This window comes from Coregonus clupeaformis, chromosome 24, assembly GCF_020615455.1.
Source record: "Coregonus clupeaformis isolate EN_2021a chromosome 24, ASM2061545v1, whole genome shotgun sequence".
Classification (NCBI taxonomy): domain Eukaryota; kingdom Metazoa; phylum Chordata; class Actinopteri; order Salmoniformes; family Salmonidae; genus Coregonus; species Coregonus clupeaformis.
In genome coordinates, this window is record NC_059215.1 from 54503731 (window position 1) to 54523647 (window position 19917).

Below are 19917 nucleotides of genomic sequence, written 5' to 3' on the forward strand. Positions count from 1 at the left end.
CTACCCAGATGGAAAACTGACACACATAACACACAGCATCCCTTCTACGGCTGTGTGGGGGGAGGGTTCTTGAAATGTATCATCCAATCAAAATCTTGCCGCTGGGAGCCAACGGTCCATTCAAACCGTTTTTGCAATTGACAACGACGTGATTTTGGAGGCATGGCAATGTTAGACTAGGTGTGTAGTTACCTAACTACAGCACACAGGTGTGTTCAGGTGATTCCAGGTGGGGTCTGTAGTTGACTTATAGTCAGCCAATAGTTATTCATAGATTGTGGTATTCAGGTATTCATGGTGAACAGGCAGGCAACAACAGGAAACCCCATATTGCTTACCACAGTTTATACATATTTAGTAACAATGTTGTGAACAAAGGGGGGATTAAGGGATGAGACAGCGTGTATACAACAGACTAATAATAAGGACAGGAGTAAAATGTCAGTGACGCAGTAAACACATAGCAACACCTTAAACAGCATAGTATATGTACTCTCGCTCTTTCTCTCTCTCTCTCTCTCTCTCTCTCGCGTTCTCTCACTTTCTCTCTCTCTCTCTCTCTCTCTCTCTCTCTCTCTCTCTCTCTCTCTCTCTCTCTCTCTCTCTCTCTCTCTCTCTCTCTCTCTCTCTCTCTCTCTCTCTCTCTCTCTCTCTCTCTCAATTCAATTCAATTGAAAGGGCTTTATTGGCATGGGAAACATGATTACATTGCCAAAGCAAGTGAAATAGATCATAAACAAAAGTGAAATAAACAGTAACATATATAGAATAGAGACATTTCAAATGTCATATTATGGCTATATACAGTGTACAGTCTATGAACAGCCTCTCTCTCTCTCTCTCTCTCTCTCTCTCTCTCTCTCTCTCTCTCTCTCTCTCTCTCTCTCTCTCTCTCTCTCTCTCTCTCTCTCTCTCTCTCTCTCTCTCTCTCTCTCTCTCTCTCTCTCTCTCTCTCTCTCTCTCTCTCTCTCTCTCTCTCTCTCACACACACACAGTTCATAATAGGTATGTATAATAACATTGGCTCCCCTCCCGTCTGGATGTTAGCTCCTCCTCCCGTTCTAGAGGACAGCTAGTTTGACCCAGGAGGAGGGGAAAGGGGGAGGAGGAGAGGGAGGGAAGGAGAAGAGTGAAGGAGGGATGGTAATAGCAGACGAAGCTTAAATTCAGTCCTGTCAGTGAGTAAAGCCTCTCAGAGGTAGCAGAGGTGGAGAGAGGGAAACACACGGAGCCCGGCAACTAATGGATTACTCTGACTGTTGTGAACTACACAGCACCCGAATGCCATCAACCACAAGGCAAATACAGTACAGACATATTGACACTCATTTAACTGCAGCCTCAAACACTGTACAACAAGCTCTGAACACATTTAGATCACACATAATTTGAAACAGACAGTTCTAACACTGGTCTCTTGATCTCCATTAGCGTAAACAGACAAACTGATTCAATGATTATCACACAAACACAGAGACAGTGCATGGATTTCACTGTTGAATCAAAGGGTCAAAGATGTGAATTTTGGTGAGGATTCGGACACCTTTGTGAAACATCACTGGAGGACCACAAGCAACAGTAAGTACAGTGCCTCACCTTTTAGCTCACCTTAGCATTTAGCTACCTTTCACTTTGCCTGGTAACGTAACCCTCAGATGTTACAGCAGCGGTGTGTTTGTCTGAGCACGGCAGTTTACAACAATTTGTATTCAGTGAGGTTTGTGTGTGTATGCATGCGTTTCATAAACAGACTTTGCATAATGACAGACATGATGAGATAAGATTATACTAAAAGCTTTATGATAAACCTGCTAGCTTAGACATTCAGATGTGTGTCTCCGGAAAATAAACAGAATCATGCTATGTAAATGTCTCCAGCTAGCCTTTATGTCAACACTCTTGATACACTTATCTCAGTTAGTTCATTAATTTTATAATGTAGCTGTGTGTGTAGAGATTCCTATGGGAGGTCCTGAATTGTGACTGTGTATAGATCAGCTAATCGTCAGTATAATCAATTTTGATGTTGATGGAACATAATGAGTCTCTCTCCTTTGCTGACAAGGACAGAAAGGCCAGCACGCTATAATCTCCGTATATCACCTTAATCCGTAAGAGTCTATTGACGCACCCATGCGTCAATCTAAGTAACATAATAAAAAAATCCCCATCAAAATCCGTCTGGTTAAGCTAGAGATGGGTTTTTTTCATGGGCTGCGTCTCAATCCGCCGCATCCGCCTATGTCAGCCTTCCGCATCTGCGGTGGAAGGTGACCAAGCTACAGCGTTTTTTGTCAGATGTTGAGACATCCTGAAAATCTCCTCACAAAAACGCCTGTAGCGTCCGAACGGTTGGCCTAAAAACGAACATTGTTATCAAACAGCTTAGAGTTTTAGTTAAGGACAGAACGGCCAGCGCGCTATATGCTCTGTATATCAAATTTGATGACAATGTTTGACCTGATGATGGTTCTCTGGATAGAAACGTTGTCGTTAAGGAGGTTAAAGGTGCTATAAGGTGCTATAAGGTGCTATAAGTTGCTATAAGGTGCTATAAGGTAGTATATGGTGGTATAAGATGTTATAAGGTGGTATAAGGTACTATAAGGTGGTATAAGATGCTCCTGTAAGTCGCTCTGGATAAGAGCGTCTGCTAAATGACTAAAAAGTAAATGTAAATGTATAAGGTGCTATAAGGTGGTATAAGGTACTATAAGGTGCTATAAGGTGGTAAAAGGTGCTATAAGGTGCCTGAAGGTACAGAGCCTGAAGGTTCAGAGCCTGAAGGTACAGAGGTGGTAAAAGGTGCTTGGCTGGCCTCCCTGCCTGTGCCATTAAACCCCTACAACTCATCCAGAATGCCGCAGCCCGTCTGGTGTTCAACCTTCCCAAGTTCTCTCACGTCACCCCCCTCCTCCGCACACTCCACTGGCTTCCAGTTGAAGCTCGCATCCGCTACAAGACCATGGTGCTTGCCTATGGAGCAGTGAGGGGAACGGCACCTCTGTACCTTCAGGCTCTGATCAGTCCCTACACCCAAACGAGGGCATTGCGTTCATCCACCTCTGGCCTGCTGGCTCCCTTCCTCTGCGGAAGCATAGCTCCCCCCTCAGCCCAGTCAAAACTGTTCGCTGCTCTGGCACCCCAATGGTGGAACAAGCTCCCTCACGACGCCAGGACAGCGGAGTCACTCACCACCTTCCGGAGACATTTGAAACCCCACCTCTTTAAGGAATACCTGGGATAGGATAAAGTAATCCTTCTAACCCCCCAAATTGTAAAGTGGTTATCCCACTGGCTATAGGGTGAACGTACCAATTTGTGAGTCGCTCTGGCTAAGAGCGTCTGCTAAATGACGTTAATGTGCCCTTGAGCAAGGCACTTGACCCTAATTGCTGCTGTAAGGTGGTATAAGAGGTGCTATAAGGTGACTAAAATGTAAAATGTAAAAATGTCTATAAGGTGGTATATGGTACTATAAGGTGCTATACGGTGGTATAAGGTACTATAAGGTGCTATAAGGTGTCATAAGGTACTATAAGGTGCTATAAGGTGGTATAAGGTGGTATAAGGTGCTATAAGGTGCTATAAGGTGGTATAAGGTACTATAAGGTGCTATAAGGTGGTATAAGGTGGTATACGGTGGTATAAGGTGCTATAAGGTGCTATAAGGTGCTATAATGTACTATAAGGTGGTATAAGGTGGTATAAGGTGGTTTAAGGTGCTATAAGGTGCTATAAGGTGCTATAAGGTGGTTTAAGGTGCTATAAGGTGGTATAAGGTACTATAAGGTGCTATAAGGTGGTATAAGGTACTATAAGGTGCTATAAGGTGGTATAAGGTACTATAAGGTGCTATAAGGTGGTATAAGGTGGTATAAGGTGCTATAAGGTGCTATAAGGTGGTATAAGGTACTATAAGGTGGTATAAGGTACTATAAGGTGCTATAAGGTGGTAGAAGGTGGTAGAAGGTACTATAAGGTGCTATAAAGTGGTATACGGTGGTATAAGGTGCTATAAGGTGCTATAAGGTGGTATAAGGTAATATAAGGTGCTATAAGGTGGTTTAAGGTGCTATAAGGTGCTATAAGGTGGTATAAGGTACTATAAGGTGCTATAAGGTGGTATAAGGTACTATAAGGTGCTATAAGGTGGTAGAAGGTGGTAGAAGGTACTATAAGGTGCTATAAAGTGGTATAAGGTGCTATAAGGTGCTATAAGGTACTATAAGGTGCTATAAGGTTCTATAAGGTGCTATACGATACTCTAATGTGCTATAAGGTGGTATAAGGTGGTATAAGGTGGTATACGGTGGTTTAAGGTGCTATAAGGTGCTATAAGGTGCTATAATGTACTATAAGGTGCTATAAGGTGGTTTAAGGTGCTATAAGGTGCTATAAGGTGCTATAAGGTACTATAAGGTGGTATAAGGTTCTATAAGGTACTATAAGGTGCTATAAGGTACTATAAGGTACTACACGGTTCTATAAAGTACTATACGGTGCTATAAGGTACTATAAGGTTCTATAAGGTACTATAAGGTGGTATAAGGTGCTATAAGGTACTATAAGGTACTATAAGGTTCTATAAGGTACTATAAGGTGGTATAAGGTGCTATAAGGTACTATAAGGTACTATAAGGTTCTATAAAGTACTATACGGTGCTATAAGGTACTATAAGGTTCTATAAGGTACTATAAGGTGCTATAAGGTACTATAATGTACTATAAGGTTCTATAAGGTACTATAAGGTGCTATAAGGTACTATAAGGTACTATAAGGTGGTATAAGGTGCTATAAGGTACTATAAGGTACTATAAGGTTCTATAAGGTACTATAATGTGCTATAAGGTACTACAATGTACTATAAGGTACTATAAGGTACTATAAGGTGGTATAAGGTGCTATAAGGTACTATAAGGATCTATAAGGTACTATAAGGTGCTATAAGGTACTATAAGGTACTATAAGGTTCTATAAGGTACTATAAGGTGCTATAAGGTGCTATAAAGAGCATATAGTGTGTGGACCTTTCTGTTCTTTTCATGTATACCCCTAAGCCCAGTATTGAGGTTTTTGTAGGATGTGGTTATCACTCCAACCATTCATCCCTCCTTCCTCCCACTGCTGTAGGGACACTCAGAGAGAGGAAAGGACACACGTGAGGAGGATGACCATGCACTGACAGAAAGGTGAGAGCCAAGAGAGACAGGGAGAAGATATAGACTCACCTTGGTGTGTTTGTGTTTGTGTGTGTGTGTGTGTGTGTATGTGTGTGTATGTGTGTGTGTGTTCGTGTCTGTGTGTGTGTTCTGCCACACTAACCAAAACTGTTTTGCTGTTGATTAATACATTTATGAACCCAGATAATTATCCACATACAGTATGCACTCATAAAGTATTCATCGTAGACAGACGCAGACAAAATCAAAAATGGCTTTGATGGCTTTTCATATCTTTCATTTAATAAGAAAAATAATCTTGAAAATCTTCAATCATTACATTTAATATTTATGTTCATGACCATCCTTATCAATGGATGTTTATTATTAAGTAAGTAGGTAGTCAATTCTTTAGTAAGTCCTTTATGTCAAACACCCAGATGGTTCCTCTCATTTCCCCCTTGGCACACTCTACGGTATTGGTATGCATATTTCAATCAGAGGAAAAGACAGATGTTCAAATTGCTTTCTTGTTTGTGCATACTGAGCTTCCATCAGGAAAACAAATGATCGTTACGCATCAAAGGGTCTTTCTTGTTCTGATGATTCAATTATACTGAACAAAAATATAAACGCAACATGCACCAATTTCACCGATTTTACTGAGTTACAGTTCATATAAGGAAATCAGTCAATTTAAATAAATTCATCAGGCCCTAATGCCTGGTCAGGGGCACAGCCATGGGTGTAGGCCCACCCACTTGGAAGCCAGGCCCACCCACTGGGGAGCCAGATCCAGCCAATCAGACTGAGTTTTTCCCCACAAAAGGGCTTTATTACAGACAGAAATACTCCTCAGTTTCATCAGCTGTCCGGGTGGCTGGTCTCAGACGATCCTGCAGGTGAAGAAGCTGGATGTGGAGGTCCTGAGCTGACGTGGTTACACGTGGTCTGCGGTTGTGAGCCCGGTTGGATGTACTGTCAAATTCTCTAAATTAGGCAGTACATTTGGAGGCGACTTATGGTAGAGAAATTAACATTACATTCTCTGGCAACAGCTCTGGTGGACATTCCTGCAGTCAGCATGCCAGTTGCACGCTCCTTCAAAAAACTTGAGACATCTGTGGAAAAACTGCACATTTTAGAGTGGCCTTTTATTGTCCCCAGCACAAGGTGCACCTGTGTAATGATCATGCTGTTTAATCAGCTTCTTGATATGCCACACCTGTCAGGTGGATGGATTATCTTGGGAAAGGAGAAATGTTCACTAAAAGGGATGTAAACAAATTTGTGCACAACATTTTAGATAAATAATATTTTGGAGCATATGAAACATTTCTGGGATCTTTTATTTTAGCTCACGAAACATGGGACCAACACTTTACATGTTGCGTTTATATTTTTGTACAGTATACATTTGGAACTTGTGTGGATATGATCCCCTAGTCAAAAATCCTATAGGTTTAGTGATTTTTCCAATAGTATCCTATAGGACTCTCACAATCCTATAGGATTTTGTGTCACCTTTATCAGAATCCTATTGGAATCCTATTGGACTACTTTTATCTTATTAGAAATAAAAGTAATCCTATTGGACCCTATATGATTCTCGCAGTCCTATAGGATTTTGTATCACCTCTATCAGAATCCTATTGGAATCCTATTATTTGACTACTTTTTTTCCTATTGGAAATCAAAAGTGACCGATTGGATCCTATATTAATTTTTTTATGATGTTTTTTAACAATACAAAACATTAACATACAAACACACACAAACGTCCACAAAATCACCCCTGCCCAGACTCACCTGCTCACAACCCAATCTCCAGCGCTGCCTCAAAATGCACTATTGTGTTTCTTTCCATCACCCACACACTTCAACATTTATACAATAAAGCATTTCACCTTTCCATTGTGTTAACGATGGAGGATTTGGTTTATTTATTTTTAAGTGTGTTTTTTCAAGATGATTGATGAGAAAAGTATGGTCCAACCCATCGGGTATCTCACTGCACCCTCACATGCCATGTCTTGAAATATTCAGACAGATGGATTAAAAGTGAATTTATCCTATAGGTTTTTGATAAGTCTTGTAAGATTTTGTCACCCCGATCAGAATCCTATTCTCTCCCTCTCTCCCTCCCCTCCCGGAGGACCTGAGCCCTAGGACCATGCCTCAGGACTACCTGACCTGATGACTCCTGGCTGTCCCCAGTCCACCTGGTCGTGCTGCTGCTCCAGTTTCAACTGTTCTGCCATCGGCTATAGAACACTGACCTGTTCACAGGACGTGCTACCTTGTCCTGGACCTGCTATTTTTGACTCTCTCTCTCTCTACCGCAACCGCTGTCTCGACCTCTGAATGCTCGGGCTATGAATAGCCAACTGACATTTTCTCCTGAGGTACTGACCTGTTGCAACCTCTACAACCACTGTGATTATTATTTGACCCTGCTGGTCATCTATGAACGTTTGAACATCTTGAAGAACAATCTGGCCTTAATGTCCATGTACTCTTATAATCTCCACCCGGCAAAGCCAGAAGAGGACTGGCCACCCCTCAGAGCCTGGTTCCTCCCTAGGTTTCTTCCTGATGTAAAAAGGGCTTTATGAATAAATGTGATTGATTGAACCCAACCAGCGCAGGCTGCGGACATAAGAGGGATACACGGTCGCTTAGGGCCCCAGGGCGCTTAGGGCCCCAGGGGCCCTGAACTCCTTGGGGCCTCCATTGATTTTGTTAGTCACTCTCATTCAGATATCATTAACATGGCATAAGTCATGGCAAAATGTGTAGAATTGCAGGAAATTTGCTTTAAAATTGAAAAAATATCTCTCCACCCCATGGCAAAATGGGTAGAACTGCAGGAAATTAGCAGTAAAACCTTTTCATTTCTGCCCAAGTGTCAAAATGAGTAGAATTGCATGATGTTTGTTATAAAATTGCAAACATTTCTCTCCGCCCCATGGCAAAATGTGTAGAATTGCAGGTAATGTAAATTAAAACGTACACCAACCAAATCTCGCTTAGGGTCCCCAAAAGGCTAGAGCCGGCCCTGAACCCAACAAACCCTTGGGCCTGGATGGTCTATTGTGTAAATAGAGAGATGTGCGCAAGTCAGTCAGTGCCAACCTGAATTGACTATGGCTTAAGGAGAGAACCTTCAATGCAAGTCAAGCAGCTGCACACAAGTGTTTGCAATGCGGGCCGGTGAGTAATGGCTGTATCAGTGTGTGCAGTGAGGGCCGGTGAGTAATGGCTGTATCAGTGTGTGCAGTGAGGGCCGGTGAGTAATGGCTGCATCAGTGTGTGCAGTGAGGTGTGGTCGGCTCTATTAACATTTAATAGGTTGTTTTGGCAAGGTACGCTATTGTGGGACAAAATGTTCACCTGTATTGTTGCATGTCCTTTATAGTGCTATAATGGCTAAACGACTGAAAGATAGGTTATATAGAGATAGAGTAGACAGACTGATGATGTGGGAGCTACAGGATACTTCAGGAGTTCAAGAGAAGCCATCTTTTGGTTTTGACTTTCACAGTATAGGCTACATAGAGATTGTTTTGGACATGCCACCCTCCGCAAATTGATAATGATGAATATGGAATGAATGTTCATTAGACTTTAAAAAACATAGAGTGTTTTGGACATGCTGCCCTACCTAAATTGATAATGATGAATATGGACTGAATGTTCAATTGACTTTAAAATCAACTGGACAAGGTTACAAAAAGGTAATATAACTCCCAACATAAGTGAGTAGTAGGGGTTCTGATTAGTTAGAGGACTGTTAGAGGACAACAGCAGTCTATAATGGTAATGTTCTGTTCCCATGTGTTCCAAATGCAAATAGTCCGGGTAGCCATGATTAGCTGTTCAGGAGTCTTATGGCTTGGGGGTATAAGCTGTTAAGAAGCCTTTTGGACCTAGACTTGGCGCTCCTGTACTGCTTGTTGTGCGGTAGCAGAGAGAACAGTCTATGACTAGGGTGGCTGGAATCTTTGATAATTTTTAGGGCCTTCCTCTGACACCGCCTGGTATAGAGGTCCTGGATGGCAGAAAGCTTGGCCCCAGTGATGTACTGGGCCGTACGCACTCCCCTCTAATCATGGCTACAACGTTAGACACGGACACGTATGATCTGCTTGGCGTGTTGACACACTGGTGGTTTGTTGTGGCCGAGTATTGGTGCTAAACCGTGTTGTTGGAGGCTGGCATGCTAGTTGGCTGTGGCGTCATAGGACTAGGTGCCCTGGACGGTTTTCACGGAAGAATACTGTACCAAGTTAGCTAGCTGAATGAACTAAGTTAGTCTATTCCTAGAAAACATTGAACCACTGTAGTTTACAACAATTATAGTTTCTGAGGTGAAAGTTGGGAGAGTTATATTTGGGTGTTTCAGTGAAACGTAAGTGAGGGAGGCCCCGCTCTCTCGCTTTTCCAGATGTTTAGTTCATTTCATTCCGATCTCCTTTGCATTATTGTAGCGATTTTCTGTAGCCTGTCAACTATGCCTCTGTCTATCCCTGTTCTCTCCTCTCCGCACAGGCTATACAAACGCCTCACACCGTGTGGCTGCTGCCTCTCTAACCTGGTGGTCCCTGCACGCACGACCCACGTGGAGTTCCAGGTCTCCGGCAGCCTCTGGAACTGCCGTTCTGCGGCCAACAAGGCAGAGTTCATCTCAGTCTATGCTACCCTCCAGTCCCTCGACTTCTTGCCGCTGACGGAAACATGGATTACCACTGAAAACACTGCTACTCCTACTGCTCTCTCCTCGTCTGACCATGTGTTCTTGCATACCCCGAGAGCATCTGGTCAGCGGTGTGGTGGCACAGGAATCCACATCTCTCCCAAGTGGACATTCTCTCTTTTTCCCCTGACCCATCTGTCTATCTCCTCATTTGAATTCCATGCTGTCACAGTCACTAGCCCATTCAAGCTTAACATCCTTGTCATTTATCGCCCTCCAGGTTCCCTTGGAGAGTTCATCAATGAGCTTGACGCCTTGATAAGTTCCTTTCCTGAGGATGGCTCACCCCTCACAGTTCTGGGTGACTTTAACCTCCCTGTGTCTACCTTTGACTCATTTCTCTCTGCCTCCTTCTTTCCACTCCTCTCCTCTTTTGACCTCACCCTCTCACCGTCCCCCCCTACTCACAAGGCAGGCAATACGCTTGACCTCATCTTTACTAGATGCTGTTCTTCTACTAATCTCACTGCAACTCCCCTCCATGTCTCCGACCACTACTTTGTATCCTTTTCTCTCTCGCTCTCCTCCAACACTACTCACTCTGCCCCTACTCAGATGGTAATGCGTCGTCGCAACCTTCGCTCTCTCTCTCCCGCTACTCTCTCCTCTTCCATCCTATCATCTCTTCCCTCTGCTCAATCCTTCTCCCTCCAATCTCCTGATTCTGCCTCCTCAACCCTCCTCAACCCTCCTCTCCTCCCTTTCTGCATCCTTTGACTCTCTATGTCCCCTATCCTCCCGGCCGGCTCGGTCCTCCCCTCCTGCTCCGTGGCTTGACGACTCATTGCGAGCTCACAGAACAGGGCTCCGGGCAGCCGAGCGGAAATTGAGGAAAACTAGACTCCCTGCGGACCTGGCATCTTTTCACTCCCTCCTCTCTACATTTTCTTCCTCTGTTTCCGCTGCTAAAGCCACTTTCTACCACTCTAAATTCCAAGCATCTGCCTCTAACCCTAGGAAGCTCTTTGCCACCTTCTCCTCCCTGCTGAATCCTCCTCCCCCTCTCCCCCCCTCCCTCTCTGTGGATGACTTCGTCAACCATTTTGAAAAGAAGGTTGACGACATCCGATCCTCGTTTGTTAAGTCAAATGACACTGCTGGTCCTGCTCACACTGCCCTACCCTATGCTTTGACTTCTTTCTCCCCTCTCTCGCCAGATGAAATCTTGCGACTTGTGATGGCCGGCCGCCCAACAACCTGCCCGCTTGACCCTATCCCCTCCTCTCTTCTCCAGACCATCTCCGGTGACCTTCTCCCTTACCTCACCTCGCTCATTAACTCATCCTTGACCGCTGGCTATGTCCCTTCAAGAGAGCGAGAGTTGCACCCCTTCTCAAAAAACCTACACTCGATCCCTCCGATGTCAACAACTACAGACCAGTATCCCTTCTTTCTTTTCTCTCCAAAACTCTTGAGCGTGCCGTCTTTAGCCAACTCTCTTGCTATCTCTCTCAGAATGACCTTCTTGATCCAAACCAGTCAGGTTTCAAGACTGGTCATTTAACTGATACTGCTCTTCTCTGTGTCACGGAGGCTCTCCGCACTGCTAAAGCTAACTCTCTCTCCTCTGCTCTTGTCCTTCTAGACCTGTCTGCTGCCTTTGATACTGTGAACCATCAGATCCTCCTCTCCACCCTTTCTGAGTTGGGCATCTCCGGCGCGGCTCACTCTTGGATTGCGTCCTACCTGACTGGTCGCTCCTACCAAGTGTGTGGCGAGAATCTGTCTCCGCACCACGTGCTCTCACCACTGGTGTCCCCCAGGGCTCAGTTCTAGGCCCTCTCCTATTCTCGCTATACACCAAGTCACTTGGCTCTGTTATATCCTCACATGGCCTCTCCTATCATTGCTACGCAGATGACACACAACTAATCTTCTCCTTTCCCCCTTCTGATAACCAGGTGGCGAATCGCGTCTCTACATGTCTGGCAGACATATCAGTGTGGATGACGGCTCACCACCTCAAGCTGAACCTCGGCAAGATGGAGCTGCTCTTCCTCCCGGGGAAGGACTGCCCGTTCCATGATCTCGCCATCACGGTTGACAACTCTGTTGTGTCCTCCTTCCAGAGTGCAAAGAGCCTTGGCGTGACCCTGGACAACACCCTGTCGTTCTCCGCTAACATCAAGGCGGTGACCCGATCCTGTAGGTTCATGCTCTACAACATTCAGAGAGTACGACCCTGCCTTACACAGGAAGCGGCACAGGTCCAAATCCAGGCACTTGTCATCTCCCGTCTGGATTACTTCAACTCGCTGTTGGCTGGGCTCCCTGCCTGTGCCATTAAGCCCCTACAACTCATCCAGAATGCCGCAGCCCGTCTGGTGTTCATCCTTCCCAAGTTCTCTCACGTCACCCCGCTCCTCCGCACACTCCACTGGCTTCCAGTTGAAGCTCGCATCTGCTACAAGACCATGGTGCTTGCCTACGGAGCTGTGAGGGGAACGGCACCCCCGTACCTTCAGGCTCTGATCAGTCCCTACACCCAAACAAGGGCATTGCGTTCATCCACTTCTGGCCTGCTGGCCCCCCTACCTCTGCGGAAGAACAGTCCCCGCTCAGCCCAGTCAAAGCTGTTCGCTGCTCTGGCACCCCAATGGTGGAACAAGCTCCCTCACGACGCCAGGACAGCGGAGTCACTCACCACCTTCCGGAGACACTTGAAACCCCACCTCTTTAAGGAATACCTGGGATAGGATAAAGTCATCCTTCTACCCCCCCTTACCCCACCCCAAAGAAAAAAAAAAAAACATATTGTAAAGTGGTAATCCCACTGGCTATAAGGTGAATGCACCAATTTGTAAGTCGCTCTGGATAAGAGCGTCTGCTAAATGACGTAAATGTAAATGTATGGAGTGCCTTGCGGTCGCAGGCCGAGCAGTTGCCATACCAGGCGGTGATGCAACCAGTCAGGATGCTCTCAATGGTGCAGCTGTATAACTTTTTGAGGATCTGAGGACCCATGCCAAATCTTTTCAGTCTCCTGAGGGGGAATAGGCTTTGTCGTGCCCTCTTCACGACTGTCTTGGTGTGTTTGGACCATGATAGTTTGTTGGTGTCATGGACACCAAGGAACTTGAAGCTCTCAACCTGTTCCACTACAGCCCCATCGATGAGAATGGCGGCGTGCTCAGTCCTCTTTTTTTACCTGTGGTCCACAATCATCTCCTTTGTCTTGGTCACGTTGAGGGAGAGGTTGTTATCCTGGCACCACACGGCCAGGTCTCTGACCTCCTCCCTATAGGCTGTCTCATCGTTGTCTGTGATCAGGCCTACCACTGTTGTGTCGTCGGCAAACTTAATGATGGTGTTGGAGTCGTGCCTGGCCATGCAGTCATGGGTGAACAGGGAGTATAGGAGGGGACTGAGCACGCACCCCTGAGGGCCCCCCGTGTTGAGGATCAGCGTGGCAGATGTGTTGTTACCTACCCTTACTACCTGGGGGTGGCCCATCAGGAAGTCCAGGATCCAGTTGCAGAGGGAGGTGTTTAGTCCCAGGGTCCTTAGCTTAGTGATGAGCTTTGAGGGCACTATGGTGTTGAACGCTGAGCTGTAGTCAATGAATAGCATTCTGACGTAGGTGTTCCTCTTGTCCAGGTGTGAAAGGGCAGTGTGGATTGCAATAGAGATTGCATCATCTGTGGATCTGTTGGGGCGGTATGCAAATTGGAGTGGGTCTAGGGTTTCTAGGATATTGGTGTTGATGTGAGCCATGACCAGCCTACCTCCAGGGAGGCAGGCAGATGGCTCTGTTGTTGGGTTTGTTGTTGTTGTTGTTGTTGTTGTTGTTGTTGTTGTGTGTGTGTGTGTGTGTGTGTGTGTGTGTGTGTGTGTGTGTGTGTGTGTGTGTGTGTGTGTGTGTGTGTGTGTGTGTGTGTGTGTTTAAGAGAGAACGGTTACAACTAATACCAGTATTAATTGTATTATAATAATAATAATAATAATAATTATTATTATTATTATTTGTAATTGCTGTTAATATTATTACCACTATTAACATTATCATTAGTATTGCTTTATTACTGACAGTCTAGTATATTCCTGTCTTATTGGACCATCATGGTTATATGTTTACTTTGACATTGTAAGTGTTTTGCTTTCCATGTCAATAAAGTATATTGAATTGAGAGAGCGAGAGAAAGATGGAAAGAGAGAAGAGGTTTTAAAGAAAGAAAGAGAAAGAAATAGACAGACGGACGGACGGACGGTTGCACGGGAAGAGGATTTTTTTAAATCTGAGAACAGTATGTTCAAAAAGCGTGTATGTGCTGCCTGTGACTGGGCCAAATGTCAGGGAGTAAGTCCCAAATAGCACCATATTCCTTATATAGGGCACTACTATGGGCCTTGGTCAAAAGTAGTGCATCATAAAGTGAAATCTTAATTTTTTATAATAATTTTTTCAACCTTTATTTTGACAGGGAAGCCATATTGAGACCTAGGTCTCTTTTCCAAGTGTGCCCTGTATAATACAATATAAAATAATTTGATCAACAGTATCAAAAGCCTTTGACAGGTCCACAAAAAAAAGCAGCATATTTCATTTTTAATGTCTAAAGCATTGACAAGATCATTGATGACTAAAGTGGTTGCAATGCCCAGGCCTAAACCCATATTGGTTTACATTCAAAATATATTTCTCAGATAAAAAAGAGCAAAGTTGTACATTTACCAAGGATTCGAGAATCTTAGCTAGACAAGGAAGCCTTGAAATGGGGCGATAATTATTAAGATCACTACTCTCCCCGCCCTTATGGAGTGGCAGCACAAGAGCTGATTTCCATACTTTTGGAATATTTCCTGAGAACATTGTTAAATAAAAAATGTAGGTTATTGTGCCAACAATGATGGGAGCTGCACAGTTAAGCAGACCAGGATCCAATTGGTTGGCCCTTGTGGATTTCCTGTTGTCTATTGCTAGCAAAGCATTCAGGACTTCTAAAAGAAAAGCTTTGACTATCATTTCTCTGAACATTCACCAAGTTTCCCCTATCAACATCCAGCCCAATATCATTGTGAATAGGCTTAGAAGTTATTTCAAAGAGATCGCCCACTGAAATAAAATGGTGATTAAATGCATCAATGATGGTATTTTTTTCAGTAATGAGGCCCGTATCTGAATTAATTTGTTGTGGCAGAGAGGAGGATGTAGAACTCTTCATGGATTTTACAGTTATCCAGAATTTAGCCGGGTTCCCATTACATTCTGAAAAAGCGATTACATAATAATCAGAGTTAGCCTTTCTGATTTGTTTTACACAATGATTCCTCAGTTGCTTTAAAACTTGCCAGTCCGGGCCTAAACCTGTGTTCCTGGCCTTGACCCAAGCATAATCTCTTTTATGAATGACTTCTGATAATTCCGGAGTGTACCAGGCATTCGATCTACCTTTAACCCTTAATTATTTGAAGGGAGCATGATTTTCCACAATAGCATTGGAGACATCTGTAAAGAGGCTCAAAGCTAAATCAGGTTCAGGGATAGCTGAAATACAATCAAGATCACTTAAATCAAGATCATGTAAAAAAAGCCTGTTCACTGAAGTTTTTAAAGTTCCTCTGTGATGACACGAGGCTTTGATTTTTGTATTTTCACATCTCTAACACAAACAACTGGGCAATGGTTACTAATGTCTTGGGCAAAGACACCAGTAGAAACATATTTCTCTGGTGTATTCGTTAAAATAAGATCAATCAGAGTTGACTTTGAAGGATTTCTAGGGTTGGGCCGTGTAGGCTTAGTCACCAGCTGGGTCAGGCTTAGATCATTACACATGTTTTTTTGATTATCTGAAGCCTGCATTTCCCAATCATAATTTAGGTCACCCAGGATAATAACTTCTGATTTAGTAAAAGAAGACAACAAACTAGTTAACTACTCGAGTGCATTAAGGTTAGCCAAGGGAGGATTATAGACCCCTATAACAGTTATGGATAGACATTTTGGCAAGGGAAATGGATTTCAGTAAAAATGTGCCACTCCCCCACATATACATTTTAGCAGACGCTCTTATCCAGAGCAACTTACAGGAGCAATTAGGGTTAAGTGCCTTGCTTAAGGGCACATCGACAGATTTTTCACCTAGTCGGCTCAGGGATTAGAACCAGCGACCTTTCGGTTACTGGCACAACGCTCTTACCCACTAAGCTACCTGCCGTCCTCTCATTCTCTGAACACATGATATCCCAAAATATTAATATCAGAGTCCAGAATGTCCCCAGAGATTCATGTTTCAGTCAATACCAGAATGTCTTGATGTAATCCAGTTTAGGAAGTAAGCTCCTAATGTTTAGATGCATCAACCCAAGTCCTTTACGATTTTTAAAGTCACATGAAAACTCCAACTCAAACAAGTTACGTTCAATGGCAGTTGCAGGCCCTGTTTGATGGTTGATATTGATATGGTTGATTTCACTATAAGATTGCACCATTTGGTCTATCCCTATTAGTAATAGAGGAAGGAGAAGAAATTGGAATTACTTTTCCAAGGTTAGCACCATGGGTCCTGAGGCCGCAGCCAATGTCAATATGAGGAACTCTCAGAGTAACCAATGATGGAATGCTATAAACTGACTTACATGTGCTTTGGTTGTTTTATAACAAGACAATGACATGACCTGTAAAAGCTATTTATATCTTCATGCCAAACCTACCAGGAAGATCACAATCAATGAAATAAAGTGTCTGGGCTGGCCTTAATGGGGCCTATTCTCTCTCTCTCTCTCTCTCTCTCTCTCTCTCTCTCTCTCTCTCTCTCTCTCTCTCTCTCTCTCTCTCTCTCTCTCTCTCTCTCTCTCTCTCTCTCTCTCTCTCTCTCTCTCTCTCTCTCTCTCAATTCAATTTCAATTCAATTTAAGGACTTTATTGGCATGGGAAACGTATGTTAACATTGCCAAAGCAAGTGAAGTAGATAGTAAACAAAAGTGAAATAAACAATAAATATTAACAGTAAACATTACACTCAGAAGTTCCAAAAGAATAAAGACATTTCAAATGTCATATTATGTCCATATACAGTGTTGTAACAATGTGCAAACAGTTAAAGTACAAATGGGAAAATAAATAAACATAAATATGGGTTGTATTTACAACAGTGTTAGTTCTTCACTGGTTGCCCTTTTCTTGTGGCAACAGGTCACAAATCTTGCTGCTGTGATGGCACACTGTGGTTTTTCACCCAGTAGATAACGGAGTTTATCCAAATTGGGTTTGTTTTCGAATTCTTTGTGGATCTGTGTAATCTGAGGGAAATATGTGTCTCTAATATTGTCATTCATTTGGCAGGAGGTTAGGAAGTGCTGCTCAGTTTCCACCTCATTTTGTGGGCAGTGTGCACATAGCCTGTCTTCTCCTGAGAGCCAGGTCTGCCTATGGCGGCCTTTCTCAATAGCAAGGCTATGCTCACTGAGTCTGTACATAGTCAAAGCTTTCCTTAAGTGTGGGTCAGTCACAGTGGTCAGGTATTCTGCCACTGTGTACTCTCTGTTTAGGGCCAAATAGCATTCTAGTTTGCTCTGTTTTTTTGTTAATTCTTTCCAATGTGTCAAGTAATTCTCTTTTTGTTTTCTCATGATTTGGTTGGGTCTAATTGTGTTGTTGTCCTGGGGCTCTGTGGGGTCTGTTTGTGTTTGTGAACAGAGCCCCAGGACCAGCTTGCTTAGGGGACTTCTCCTAGTTCATCTCTCTGTAGGTGATGGCTTTGTTATGGAAGGTTTGGGAATCGCTTCCTTTTAAGTGGTTATAGATTTTAAAGGCTCTTTTCTGGATTTTGATCATTAGCGGGTATCCGTCTAATTCTGCTCTGCATGCATTATTTTGTGTTTTTCGTTGTACATTGAGGATATTTTTGCAGAATTCTGCATGCAGAGTCTCAATTTGGTGTTTGTCCCATTTTGTGAATTCTTGGTTGCCAATTTTAACCGCACATTTGTTGCTTGTGTACATGGATTTTATAATGTTGTATGTTTTTCCCCCAACACCACTTTCCATGTCTCTCTCTCTCTCTCTCTCTCTCTCTCTCTCTCTCTCTCTCTCTCTCTCTCTCTCTCTCTCTCTCTCTCTCTCTCTCTCTCTCTCTCTCTCAAACACACACTCTCTTTCTCTCTCTTTCTCAGTCTATCTGTCTATCTCTCTCTCTCTCTGTCTCTTCTATTTCCTTGCTAGAAGCATGCAGCTCTTTTCCCCAAATCACACAGTTTGTTCCTGTTATATTGACCCTGGAAGAGTCAAAGAAAGATGCCAGAAGTATTGACAAGATGTTTGGACAGAGAGAGTGCTAAGACATAGGAAGGGATGGGGATAGTAAGACAACTCGTCTGTCCAACAAATTGGGGGGCAATTGAAGATCATTTAATAAAAATGGGATTATCCCAAACTAACAAACCAATGGTTTATTATCAAATCTTAGCCGCAAAGTTGATTTAATCGCAAACAAACAGGGTAAGCTTGTGACTTGCATGCTCCGGTAGAGAAAAGGGCTGGGATACAGCACTAGGTTATTTCCGCAGGCCCTCTGTGCCCTCTCTCTCCCCCAAACAAACTCAGGAGGAGATTGTATCATTATAATTTTTCTAAGGTTTCTGTTGTTTTGTTTTTGTTATTATGCAGGCATGGAAAGTATCTCAGAGAAAACAGTTTGGGATGGATTAGGCCACTCCTCTCTGACGTCCGCGACGGCAGGAAGAAACAACCTCACTTCCTCCCTCTTCTTCGACTTCACGTCCCTCAACAGTTCTCATGGAGGGGTGGGGTCCTTCTACGGGATTATCCCAGAGAACACCTCAACCACCACGCCCCATGCCTTACCCCAGCCCAGGGTGAGGGATCTGGGCCTGGCCCGGGCCGAGATAGGGGTGCTGGGCCTGGTGCTGGCCCTGACTACCCTGGGAAACGGCTTTGTACTGTGGGTGCTGCTCCGCAGGAGGAAACAAAACGCTCCCATGCACCTGTTCATGGTCAACCTGTGTCTGGCTGACCTGGTGGTGGCACTGTTCCAGGTGAGACTGACACCTCAGAGTATGGAGTCGACTCCAGTTTTCTTGAGATTGATCCCAACCCTGTTCTGGTTGCTAGGCACCACATTGGTGTACTGTAATCAACATCAGTAGCCTATGAGTGATCTATGTAATGATGACATACTGTATGGTGCAGCAAGCTAGGGTGACCCCTCTAGCATGTTTACTAATGGCTTTGATTACAACAGTATGAATGAGTCAACTATTCCCAACCCCTCTAATGCGCTGACATACTGGCACCCTTATGTATTGAGTGTGGACCTGTCAAGTAAGCACACACTCGCCCACCATTGTGTGGTGGACTGGGCGCAGTTCTCAAAACACAATGGAAATGGCCTGAGCATTCAAATAAATATTATTTTTATTCCATTGCTTTAGGAGCTAGTCTACTCTGTTTCTATGTCCACACTAGCATCATGGATTGATTCATGGATTCTAAGTAGTATGCTAGTATCTAACATAGCCAAGTTTAATATCCTCCTGTTTCCTGTCCGTCCCTCAGGTGCTTCCCCAGCTGGTGTGGGACATCACAGAAAGGTTCCAGGGGCCGGATTTTCTGTGTCGCTCAGTAAAGTACCTGCAGATCGTAGGGATGTTTGCGTCCTCCTATATGATCGTTGCCATGACGGTAGATCGGCACTATGCCATCTGTTGCCCACTGCAGGCCTACCGTGGTGGGTCCGTGTCACGCTGGAACACCCCTATCATGACGGCCTGGGGCCTGGCCATACTGCTCTCCATACCACAGGTAGGAACACTATCACTGCCTTCTGACCCTAATCCTGACCCTAACCCCGACCCTTACCCTATCATGACGGCCTGGGGCCTGGCCCTACTGTTCTCCTAACCACAGGTAGGTACTGTATGGGACACTAAACCTAACCCTAGCTTCATGTCCACATCCCAGCTCAACCCTAACCCTAGCTTCATGTCCACATCCCAGCTCAACCCTAACCTTAGCCTCAACCCTAACCCTAGCTTCA

At 44.2% G+C, this 19917-nt stretch overlaps 1 protein-coding gene across 1 annotated transcript in view; it reads left to right on the forward strand.

Moving 5' to 3' along the window:
• Window positions 1-1193: 1193 nt before the first annotated feature.
• The window catches only part of LOC121537871 (vasopressin V2 receptor-like), a 41948-nt gene continuing 23224 nt past the window's right edge, over window positions 1194-19917 (forward strand). Inside the window, exons 1-4 of the mRNA XM_041845496.2 lie at window positions 1194-1578; window positions 5135-5193; window positions 18528-18916; window positions 19437-19682. Coding sequence (XP_041701430.1) covers window positions 18530-18916; window positions 19437-19682 — 633 coding nt within the window. The 5' untranslated portion in view covers window positions 1194-1578; window positions 5135-5193; window positions 18528-18529. The remainder of the gene's footprint in view (window positions 1579-5134; window positions 5194-18527; window positions 18917-19436; window positions 19683-19917) is intronic.